Raw genomic sequence first — 12955 nt, forward strand, 5'->3', positions numbered from 1 at the left:
CTGGCAAGGTATTTTGTTCTTCTTTTGGCTTCAATAAAATAAAATACACAATTTATAAGCTACAACAACTTCCTCCATTGCATTCTCTCAAAGGTCAGAACAGTAATACCAGCTTGATATTGGTCGACGGCACACATTCAAGGGTCAAAGTTCATCGTAGCTGAACTTGACATGAAGAATTTGTGCAGATTTGCTTCAAGTGAATCTAGTAACTGTGCCGATTCCATTTGAATGAATTGATTTAGCAATTTTACATGCTGTGCGACCTGGTCGTGACCCAGACGTGATTTAAGCAGATAAGATGGGTACATATTTATTGATGCTACAAATGATTGTCGTAAAATAACATTGTGAAATGAACTAACCCACAGACAACTTGAAGAAAAGCCTCCGGGTACATTTCACTAAGTTTCCATCAGTGCCAAGCAATAGTTAGAACTCAGAAAGTTGCCAGTGTTTCCCTTGGCTCTGTGACGACTTTATCCCAGCATGGAGGGAGGTGTGACTGTGTGTGAAGGTCCTCCCCAAAAAGCTAGGAGCTGGTATTTAGCTGCAGGGCAGCAGACAGAAAGGCACAGCTACAGTTTGGGGAGCTGAAAGTGAATCCCCAACGATGTTAGCAGAATGGAAAGACAGTAACTGTGGCAAAATAAGGAACAGCAGGGGACAGTGGATGAAAAAGATGAATTAGCTGCCAAGTTTCAAGTCTAATAAACACAACAGAATCCTGGCTTCTGACTAGAATTGGGGTTCAAAATGTGTAATTTAAGGACGTGTGACACCTGTCTGCAGTGTGCAAAGGACTCTCTGGCTTCCTGGCTTCCTGGTCTGAAACCTCACAAGGATGAAACAAAGGTGTCTTTTGGCAAAGGTAGGCAACAAGACTGAGACATGTGACCCCTGGAACAGCCTCTGTCGTGTTGGAACTGTTCAAACTGACAAAACGAATCTGTGGGTGATGAGAGGAGCTTGGGGTCGACTCCTGTGTGTCCGTCTAGTCGTGCTCCATGACACTGGCACTATGTGGTTACTAGAACACTCTGAGAACCACGTCAGCTGTTTTCGTGAGTGAGTCCCTACTGAATCTGTATCATTTGCAGGAAATAAAAATACACAGTCTTAGACAATCAATCAATCAATCAATCAATGCTGAAAATGGCGTCAATGAGAGTGGTAATGATGTAACCAAAACACTGAGCTGAAGGATGCTAAATGCTCTTCAGAACCGAGGGGACCTGCAGAGTTAGGTTTCATTCTTTGCATGTCACTGCAAGCATCACCCCTTCCATCACACATAGCCATTTGACCCATTGTTCATATAGGCTAATAATAATAATAGCATTGATTAGTGCAGCGTCAAGTACAAACTAATTCAGTTTCTGTTTCAGAGGAGATGTTTCCCGGAGTTTAAGTTTGTTCTTCTTGATTTGCTCTTTGTGTAGTTTCTAAGCATCCAGTATCAGTTCACTTGATGGACGTCATCTTTGCCCTTATTCATGGGCTCATGTTTTTTTTTTTTTTTACTGAAGAATAACCAGATTTTATAGATGGCGCAAACTGCAAACTGCTGCAAGATGACAATGATAGAAGCCACTCATAGCAAGTCAGGTCCTTAATATGGGAGGAAAGCACAGCAGAGCTGCTGATTACGAACAAAACTCCCTCTAGGCAAGAAATAATTCAACAATCTGTCTGTCTTCTGCAAGTTCAATCTGCAACTGACTGCGCATGCATCATTCTCCACTACAATTTGGGCATCAACGTTTATTTACCTGTGGGCCAACCATGCTTAAGTAACGCTACTTTAAAAATAGACCTGACACCAAATGTCTCAGGCCTTTCCTGCAGCCCCTAGACGACAACTTTATGAGGCTCACAGTCTGCTATAGTCTTCTCCAAGCCTCACTGGAGGAAATCAGCTGTGGGGCAGCACCTGGAAAAGTCTCCCTGTGGTGTCATTATGCGGCCTCAGGGAAACGCACTGTGGGATTTCAAGACAGTGAGTGACAGTGGCAACTTCACTGAGTGTTAGATCCCGTGTCGGACACATTGTGTGTGAAACGTGAACGGTATTCTCCTGCAAATGATGACATGTATGCAGGCAGGAAAATATTTCAAAAGCACAGTTTTACAAAGACACACGTAGGAACACATCACACACACATACCTCCTTACACACTTCCTACTTACGGCATGAGACAAGGCTATGGTTGAGTGGCGGAATTAGCAGCTTGCACTTTACTGCGTTTGGGATTTGGAATAGATCTCGGTGTGTATGTGTGTTTGCCATGTCTCGTGTGTCTGTGCGCATGAGTTGCTCATATTTCAGTCTGCACATGCATGTCAGGTCAAACGCACAAACCCTTGCACACGCACAGTCTCTGCAGTGAGGGTTGGATCCATTATGATTCTCCTGTGGGTGTGTGTTCATCTGTGAAGAGTGACAGGGTGGATATTGAGTGCCATGAGCACAGTGAACCATCCTGCTTGCAGGTCTCACCGGACCATAACAGAAGTCAGAGGCATTTGTGCCCATACTTATGGACTTGATATGCAGTTAACATGGAGGACTATTTCAACAAGCTGGACTCTGATGTGTCAACATGCTATTCAACCATGTCATGTCCTGTGTGTCTTTCTGGTGTTTTGAACACAGGGCACAACAAACATCCAGCATACTGTACTGTACTACTTTTGATATTTAGTTTCTGGTAGGAGATGAAAGAATAACAGTTCCCAGTAAATCACTGTATATTGGTTACTTAAGGAGAAACCGAGTTCTAACTGACTGAGTTAGCAGATTTTTATATGCAATCACAATGTTTTCACCGATTCTGTCAGTGTTCATTTTGTCACCTGATTTCAAACTGTTTCAACTGAGGTCCTCTGATAGAATGATTTTCAGTGGGTTTGGAGATGAATTCGGTTGTAATCCTGTTATTGCTTGATTCATGGATTGCTCATGTCACATGTACACTTGTACAACACACAAGTTAGCAATAACCAATATGAATGTCTGGATACACTGTCAAAATAAAGATTGCTGAGAAGTGTTTCAGGTGATGGTCACAAGTTTGTTAGGTTTAGGCATCAAAACTAAAAACTGCGTGCTAAGGTGTAGAAAAAGGTGATGGTTTGGGTTAGAATAAAAACATTGGTGATGGAAGTTTTACATGGGATACAAACTGTCTGATGTGTCAAAGTTTGACCCATTCAACCACTGCATCCTCCTCTTCCTCCATATGCAAATCTAAAGTGCACTTGGGTTCAACATTCCCATTGTTTTCTTTTTGATGTGTGCGCAAAATGACATGCTGGCTCTATACAGACTAAATGGCGAACGCATACCAAGCTGCTTATGCAACATGTCGAGCAATTAAATGAGCTTCTTTAGTATTTTGAGGCCTAAAAGAACACATACAAACCAAGTCAATCAATCACAAGTATTAATACTGTGCAATTCTGAAGATACTGTACGTGCAGTTTGAGAAAAATGGCTGTCGACAAGTTTTGCCCTTTAGGCAAAAAAAATCTGTTAATAATTGCAATCTCCAGCGCCCCTCTACCAGGACATTAAATACCACCTCTGGAAAGCTCCTAAACCGCAGTATAACAGTAGTGACACTCGTTTGGACTCTTCTGATCGTAGTCACAGTAATGCATGTGAGATGTTAAGCGGTTCTTTATTGTATTCATTTAATTAGTTCACCAATTACATGTGACAGCTTTGCATTGCAGAACTGACTCTATGAATATAGAATAACGCCTTAATTGGACACAGACTTCAGCCTGGTGAGCAAGAAACGTTCGCTTTAACACGTCGTGCAGGTGTGACCGACCAAGCACAACGTGTGAATGTGGATTTTGGCAGCTTTTGATGCAACCTGACGATGGTTAACTTTAAAGTGCACACTAGCTGGGGTGAGCAAATTAACTTTTAAGACTTTCATCTCAGCAAGTCTGGTTGGAATTCTGTAGCCTGAAATGAGCCTTTGACACATACTGAAGTGAAACTCAGAGTAGCAAAAGAGAGCTTGAATTAGTTTGTGATAACTAATAACAGATGAGACAAATAAGATAAAAGCAACGGGAGAATGATGGCATCTGTGCTGTGTCAGCTGTATCCACAAAGACTGGAGTTTTTAAAAATGTGTCTACACAACCAAAATGGCAAGAGGCTAAAAATGTGGCTCCTACTGATAAGTTTCTGATCTTTTTATAACCAATCAAATTATGCAACGCAAAACCACGGTACGTATGTCCATAGTGTACACTGCCTCTGGTGATCAGACTGAAAGTGCTGATATCTGTATTGGTTAAATGGCCGATGCCGTGTGACATAAAAAAAAATTCAGCAGCTGAGATTTCAAACCCACTTCCACACGTCGGTTCAGCCTTGTCGTTTGAACAAGGTGCTAACACAACTGAGCCATGTCCCTGGAAAATCAACAGAGCTGCTTTCTAGTCTGGCTTTGGTGCAGAGATACAAACTCCTGTCTGATTCCATCTCAGCCTCCAGCCTTTCATGTTGTATTTCATGCTGCATGTACAGTACAGCACCGCATGGTTTGGTTATGAGTATAAAAAAAAACATCACAGCCGTCCATGCAGGCTCCCTGGCTAACGAAAGTGATACTGATGTGAGGAGCAGCTTGATCCATCCTGTATCTTATTCATGTGGAGAATCTCTCTCACTCCTCCAGCACTCTGACTCAGTCCGGTACACATCTCTGTGGACTTTTGCTGAACAGCAGTTATTACTTTACTCGTTCTGATGTACTGATCTAAAATGTGCATACCTGTCTGTTTACTGCTATATCACATTCAACATAAATTCATATTGGATTGTATCTGCAATAAATCGACTCTCTGTGACTTTGTGGGATTGTAGCTGATGAAACAGTTCAGACATTCAGACACAGAAGTTGCAACCAAGTATCAAACGGCAGTTAAATCTGTCTCACTGTAAATGGACAAATCAGTAAAGGTCATCCATCTCACTGGGTGGTTACCTTTTGCTCGTTCTCAGCACCCTTGCAGGCCACCATACATGCTGTACATTAAGCCAATAAATCAAAACAAACCTATCCACTGTGTCCCACCTTACACAGCTCCACCAATCAAATACTTGAGAGACGACAGATGGTTAAAGCTTTGGATGGAGTCTAGACTACCAACCTTAACAAAGGAGGCAGTGGTTTCTTGCACACAGACTAAGTACAGCAAATTGGGCACAGCTGCCGGCCTTTATTCGTTTTATATGCACAGTGGCGAATCCCTTACAAGGGGCAGAAAGGGGGTAGCCAGCGGTTACAGATAGCAGGCAGTGTGGAAGGCAAAGTTAAAATAAATTAAATGTGACTTGGAAGAGTCCCACCTGACAGCAAGATTGATTTACCTGCAGTAGTGGCAGTCTATTTATTTATCGCAGCAAAGTTAGGGCTCACGAAACACTGAGATTCCAGTCGATGGGTGAATATAGACATGTCTTTGCACTGAAGCAGCTGCAGCATGTACAGTAACTTAAAGGCTTAGTACAATAAATAGTGTTTTCATTGTAGTTCTGCAATGTGTTGTCTGATGTGATAAGTACAAATCTGAAACAAAACCTGAAACTTATACTAACCTGCTTGGCATGCCAGGAGAAAGATCTTTGTCATTTTAAAGACAAAATGACAAACGACAGCTTTGACTCATCCTGAGTGTGGCTGCTTTGTTCCAAATGATTTCACTGAATAAACCCGGAATATGTGTGGACAAACAGGACAAAGGCATTTAGACTAACAAGGCCACTATAAGATCACAATGCCACATCAGAAGATCTACATTTTTAATGAAGGTGTTGCCGCTGTGCCACATGTGTAAATTACGCACAGACAATCTCAATTTGGAGACACGCGCATCAATCCAGCTGCTGTGCAACGGCCACAGCTGTGGAATCAAGTGAGATGAAGAAAAGGAGTCTGCATTCTGTTCATTTGCCGGGTCAGCGTGCCTGAAAGCAGATGTTTAAAGCCAAAAGTGTGACAACTGGCCACGCTGTGATACTGATACTGATGGTGCCGAACTCCAACGGTAAAATACAATCAATTCCTTGTGTGTGAAAACAGAATCTCAAACAATTTCAATTCTGACTCGCACAAAAATGGTGACAACAAAAGAAGAGCGTTTGGTTTTTTTGTCCAGTAAAATTTGTCATCAGCTCTCGGCGGGCAAGAAGGGGGCAAGAAGTTAATCGTGGATCCCGTCCTGCAATTCTCCCAACAACCAGCGGCAGGGGTGAGCTCCCACGACACCCAATTTAATCTGCACACTGCTGTAAAGGATGATGGCGATGCAACCACACAGATTAGAGTGTAATCTGGAGAAAGCAACGCTTCTGGAATGGACGAAAACTAGAGCATAGCGGTGGATTCGTTGCTAAATTATCGCACCCTCTTTGGCACATTTCCTTTAAATGTGTGTGTGTGTGTGTGTGTGTGTGTGAGTGGGTGGGGGGTCTTTAACTTTCACAGCAACAGAAGTCACTCTTCATTTCATATGTAACCCCTTTCCCTCTGGGGGTGACCACCTAGTTTTAAATGTCCAACTGCATCAGTATTTTTCTCTCTCCTTGCTCTTCCTCTACAATTACATTAGTCTGTATTGTCCTCAGGCATCTCAGCATGTGACTGGCAGGGAAAATCCAGACCACAGAGCCAAATAAAAAAAAAAAAATTTGATAGATTTTTCCGTACAAACGTCCCTGTGCATCTGTGTGCTACAGTGCCATGGCAGCCCCAGCCGACTGATGTCAGGGTATTTACAGGGTGGGTATTCTTCACGCAACGATACCCAGGCTCCATAGGCAGACGGCGACATCCACATCAGATTTCACACCACTGCCATACATCTTTGATGACACACCAGACACACACACGCACATCCACACACAGTCTCAGAAGTCCATGCTCCACCCTGTACACTCCTTCTCTTCAGCACACTGTCAGCATGGATCAACTTGCATTGACTCATAGAGAGACTACTAAAAATAAAACTTGTACTTGGCAGGATAGAAACAAACAATGCACAACGCGGATCAAAACACCACATCACATGCAAGGAGACAGATCCTCTCAAGACGCATTTGCAAGACTGGCGGAGAGAAAGCATTGTGGCCAAGAATCCCTTTTTGCGTCTTAGGAATAATTATTCTCATGCTGCTAATCGTGTGCATCTCACGTCGAGGCAGCCCCGCAGTGTGGAGATGAATGGCTGTAAACAAACGTGTTAAAATATGCACTGTTTCATGACCTGAATCTCTTGCTCACTGAGCCTCTGCCTCAGCATAGCCAGCAATGTAACATGGCACCAGCCAGAGGGGCCACCTGACACCTTCAGCAGAGCCAGGACTCATTTCTGCTTAGCCAACTCGACGGAAAATCCACCCTAAAACTGAACCCAGACTTGTTATTCCATATGGGCTCTGACATGTTCAGCAGTAAATAAATAAATAAATATTAATCAATAGATTTACATATGTCAGCCAATAAGTTCAAGGCACCATTAAAACTTATTCTAAAATATGTAATTATTACTAGTTTTCATAATAACATTCATCTTTAATCATGAAATCTGTTTTGATTTCACATGTTGTTCATACAATACATTATGTCACCGCCCCCTCACCTTTCAACCAATCACAGGCCCTCATCCTCTTTCAGCGACTGCAACCAAACTAGCCATGTGGCTAATGTTGGCGAGAACAACACTGTTGAAGTACTGTATCTGCCCAAATACAACAATAATAGCAATACTGTCTCGTGTCTCGTGTAACGTGTTGTAGATGAAATAAAGACAGACCGAGGAGCAAATCTGTCGAACGCCGGAGGACGAAATGACTGAAAGATTCTAATGTTAGCAGAAATAATCATCGTGACAGGACAGTGTGAATGTGTGACTGACAGACAAGCGGCACACACGTGGAATTTGAGTTCCTCTTTGGTATTTCATGTCTCACTCTTACTAGAAGAAGCTTTAAGGATGAGGTCTCTCTTCCCTCAGGATATATTTCCCAGCGGGACTCATCTGAAACTGGCAATCTTCAAAAAAATACTTGTTTCCAAAAACAATTGTTGGACAAGAGAGTTGCTACAATCGGAGCCGTCTAATACACAGGCCGATATAATCATTCTGAATCCACCAACGAGCCACCGCTGCAACACGGGAACAAACCCTTCCTCTTCTTTTTAGCTGAACATCTGCCTAACTAGCCAGCTCACTAGCGCATTGATCTGTGAGATCAATTTCTATTTTTTTGAAAATAAAACCTCTGCAATGACAAAAAAAAAAAAGCCTGAATAATAAAATCACCATTCATAACAATGACTTGATCTTTTATGCATCTATCTATTCATTATTTATCCATATGGGGATTTATTTCATTATTGGCTGTCAGTTTAGAATTCTAGAGCAAAAACTTCCAAGTGAAACAACACGGAGCTAATGCATTGGACTGTATCAGCAACGCTGTATTTTTAGAAGTACAGGTACATTTAGTGCTTGAGAGTCTTAGTAATATGCTCATATAACACCTATTCAGACATTACAATCCCACTGAGTCAGCCTCCAGTTCAATGCTGGTGAATGAAAAGAGTTTTTTGAATTCTATACTTTATACTATTTTCTCAGCTGCCTACCTAACGTCGTATTATCCTCATTCAAACCTGCATGTTGGTTCCGCAGTCTGGTCTTTTTGTATCAGTGACAAAGCATAAACACATAAATACATCAGCCCCTGGCTGATAATGTAATCTGGCACCGGCTCCGAGGACCGAGTGGAGTGGAGGAGAGGAGTGTGCCAAGCTCCCCAGCGGCTAAATTTACTCACCCGCTGTAACCCCGCAGCCTATGCAGATTCTATTAGCACTTCTCAACAGTTCAGTAAACCATCAGCGTGCCATTCTCCATGTTAATGATAAGTGTGCTTTGTATTAGACAACATCTCTCAGCACAAACAGGCTGCTCAGTTACAGCAGTTATTAGCAGTTATCCACGGCACCGCATTAGAAAACACCAGCAGCAGTGTGAGACAGCACATACAGGTGTGTGTGTGTGTGTGTGTGTGTGTAAAAGTTTTCTCAGATTTGCATCTAGTCAACAAAATGTCTTCTATTCATCTTTTTCCCCACTCGTGTGACAGTGATGCTGAATCACCACTTTACAATCCCCATCCAGGCTGGAAACAGAGCGCCCCCTGTTGTAGGCACGGACACTGTGGTCTCTGTGCACATTTGGAATTGTAGATCTGTAACTTCCCTTTATTACCTGAGAAGCAAATACAATGGATACAATGGGATAAAGAATGCAGGTAGCTGAAGTGTCTGACAGCAATGACTGGTGGGCTCAACTGCTCTTTGTGAACACCATTCACTTGCAGCGGCATTTGTAAAAATACAGATTATGTTCCGGTTTATAATCCAGGCGCATACAGAAATTTTATTAGGACTGGAGGTTTAATAAGAGCATGAAAGGCAAATATCATTCATAGCCCCACTGCTGTCTGTTTGATGAATGAATGAAGTGTCCATTCCTTTGCCTATAATAAAAACGCTTTATATAAATGTATTACTTGTTGAATTCTGTCACGCTCAGCTCCTCAGTCTGAAGTCTCACATCTAATGTCTTAAGAAAGGATCCACCTTTATCATTTACAGAATATTTAAGAGTGTTTGGACACAAAACTGATGCAAGGTACGTTCATTGTCTTGAAATCTGTGGTGCAAAGCCTTATCCTTTCTGTATCTGTGCGCAAAGGTAACGGAAAAGCACAGCTGTAAGTGCAATAGTTATCTGTGCCTGAGAGTGTCAGCAGTTCTGTATCGCTGCATCTGAAATGATGTCCCCCCCCCCCCCCTCAACAGTATTCATTCAGCCTCTCTGAGATTAGCAACAAGCTCATCTGAAACAGAAAATTAATCCTGGATCAACAGTCCTTCTTGGAGATGTTTGATAAATTACGGCCCCTTACGGCGGCGTTCTCTAGCCGTCTATCGGCCATTAGAGGAAAGCTCTCGCCCAAGAGTTCTCCAGTGTTAATCGTGTCGGCACAGCGTCAGAGTGCAAGATTTCTCCTAAATACGTTCAGTTAGTGAAGTAGTGTACTGTCCCATTTAGCTGAGGATAAAGGAAGAGTTTGTCCCACTTCTTAATGTGTGTTCACTCACTGATGTACAGCTCTGAGGAGGATAATTAAGACATGGAGGACCCATGGGGAATATCATTATTACTGTGTGTGTGTGCGTGTCACTGCAACATTTTATCAATGAACAAAACCATCATTGCTGTTTACCCCATTGATAGTAAACAGTCCAACACGAGTGCTTGTCTAGTGCGTGGAGGAAGACGTGAAGAAGCTTGTCCAGCTCTGACCTGAATAGTGTTGTTAGACTAACGACCTAATCTGATTCCTGAATTTAGGTTGGACATGAGTTGGTGACAGAGGGCTATTAATAGGGCAATGATGCAAATACAAATAGTACATTTAAATGGGACACTGACTTTAAATGGATTTGACGCTGTACTCACTTTCCACATCAGGACCTCATAATGTGGCACTCACAGCGACCCCCTCATACCGCACGGACACATGTTTTACATGGTATAAAGCCGAATGACAGCAAATTAATCTGCAACGATTTTGCATTGCCCTCCTACATTGTTGGATCAATAAACAGTTAAAAAAAAAAAGGTTCAAATGCAGCAGACTTGGCACCTACATTACCCACAATGCATTACTTGACTCGGATGTTTGAGCTTCTCTGCGAAGAAGGACTTCTGTGCAGAGGTGGACACTAGAAAGCTGTTTTCACGATCATCTGCCGTTTCTCTGTGATCACCTTAAATCTCAGTTCAGCACCTGGACGCAGAGCGGGACTTGTGACATCACAACTAGTCTGGGGGCCAATCGTGGCCCAGTGTGCAGCTTACACAAGTGTGATGTGGAAATCCTCCAGTGCACACACACCGAGAGCGGGCCGCTCAGTGAGGTGCTGCAGGAGACGTCTTGTGACCCGCAGTTCAACTTCTGGATTGAAAAATATTCTTGTTTTCACAGATTCAGGGGGTTGTTCTACGAGGACCGGGGGGTGGATGGAATTTTAGGAAGTTTTGACTTTACTTAATTGAAAGCTTTTATTGAAAATCCACTAATTATTATTCAAGAGTATTGTAATTCATCTGAAAACACCTGTGTGTGTGTGTGTGTGTGTGTGTGGGGGGGGTCTTTAACTGCAACAGCACCACTGTGATTTGCTTTAATGAACCCACACAGTAAGCACATAGGACTATTGGTGTTCACTGGTGTTCTGACTAAGATAGCAGAAGCAGAAGAGTGCCGATGAATGAACTGATCATTATTTTCCTTGTCCACTAATTTGTTTAATATGTTTCTGAACAATAGATTAAATCTTTGAATGAAAAAGTATGAAATGTCAAGAAAATCAAGTTGTCCTCAAGGGCTCGGCTAAGTTGTGATTTTCTTTATTCTGACTAAGAGTCTTCAGAGAAATCTTGATCAAACACAGAGAGATAAAGATCAGGAGGGTTAATATGTTGGAATGTGATGAGAGTATTTGGAATTTTTGCTTGATAATGTCTTCAGAGATTCCTCCCTTATTGAAGTGGTTGTTAATATTTTTTTCTAAAAATTGATCCACTTTCTGTGGAGGCAAGTTCAGAACAGTTCGATCTGAACCCAATGCTGCTTTAGACAAACTTTCCCCAGAACACCCCCCCCCACACACACACACACACACACTCCCCCCTGTGCTGACCTTTGATGTGCTCATTGACGACGCTCTCCAGCCGGTCCAGCCTCTCTATAATCCTCAGGGTTTCCCCTTTGCTGTCCTCCTCCAACTTTCTGTCCGCCTCGCCGCCGCTCTCCGCAACTTTGGGACCTCCGTTGGCCACATAGTTGGTGATCCAGCCGACATACAGGAGACACACGATGTTAGTCATGCCGCTCAGGATCACACATGTGGACACCAAAGTTTTAGTTCTCCTTGAGCACAGCATCGCGACATCCCTCCATGGGCTTCTTGTTCCCGAAGCGCGCTCGCAGGTGGAGTGAGCCGAAGACGCACTCGAGAAATGTGTCCAAATGGAACTACAGCGATGCGATGCTGTGGAGTCAGTCCGCCTCTGCGCTCTCGGGTCCCGGCTGAGGCATCGCTGGGTCCTGTGGAGGCCTTAATGCGTTGCCGTGGCGTGATAATAATGTTTCTGATAATAATACTAGGAAGGAGAGCCCCCGCTGAGCAGCCGGTGAGTCAAGCTGCGCTGAGCCGCTGTAAAGCTGTCAGACAGCGCTGCGAGCCTGTAGTCCTCATGCAGCCCAATAGGAGGGGAGGGGGCGGGCTCTGATCGCCTCTGCCGGCCCCCTCACAGCCAGAGTACACAGAGGGGGTGGAGAGGAGGAGGAGGGCAGTGCGAGGAAGCTGAATAGCCCCAGACAGTGATGGATAGGCGCACAGTGGACTGTGCTGGGTGCGTGCGTAAATGTTTGTGGCGCTTAAAGCACGTGTGTGGTGTGACAGGGTGTGTAGTTCAACGTCAGTGGGCTTCACAGCAATTCATGTTCAGAAAGATTCAAAGGAGGACTGACAGTTTGTGGCATGTTTGCAGCACTGCCTGTTAATAAGCATGGTCCCTGTTAGAATAAATGCAGTAGAATAAGAATAATCAGAAGAAACAGTCAGAAAGAAGGGAACATTTTTTCTAAAACAGTAAAAAAGGCAAAACATCAAAAAGTAGCTAAATACCTTTTCTTCAGCAAACCATCTCAGAGCCTGGGTTCAGTTTTTCCATGAAAACAAACCCCTTAAATAAATGAAGGTATTATCCTGAAATTATACGTCGCTGTTTCATATCAACGCACTAAACCACATTTAATACATTTAATTTTGAAACCTCT

The 12955-nt window shown here is 43.2% G+C and overlaps 1 protein-coding gene across 1 annotated transcript in view; it reads right to left on the bottom strand.

The window, feature by feature from the left end:
- Positions 1-12057, bottom strand: part of LOC139202031 (polypeptide N-acetylgalactosaminyltransferase 18-like) — a 133283-nt gene extending 121226 nt beyond the window's left edge. The window contains exon 1 of the mRNA XM_070831493.1: positions 11814-12057. Within this exon, the coding sequence (XP_070687594.1) occupies positions 11814-12057 (244 nt within the window). The remainder of the gene's footprint in view (positions 1-11813) is intronic.
- Between the last annotated feature and the right edge of the window lie 898 nt (positions 12058-12955).

Source organism: Pempheris klunzingeri, chromosome 5 (assembly GCF_042242105.1).
Source record: "Pempheris klunzingeri isolate RE-2024b chromosome 5, fPemKlu1.hap1, whole genome shotgun sequence".
Taxonomy (NCBI): domain Eukaryota; kingdom Metazoa; phylum Chordata; class Actinopteri; order Acropomatiformes; family Pempheridae; genus Pempheris; species Pempheris klunzingeri.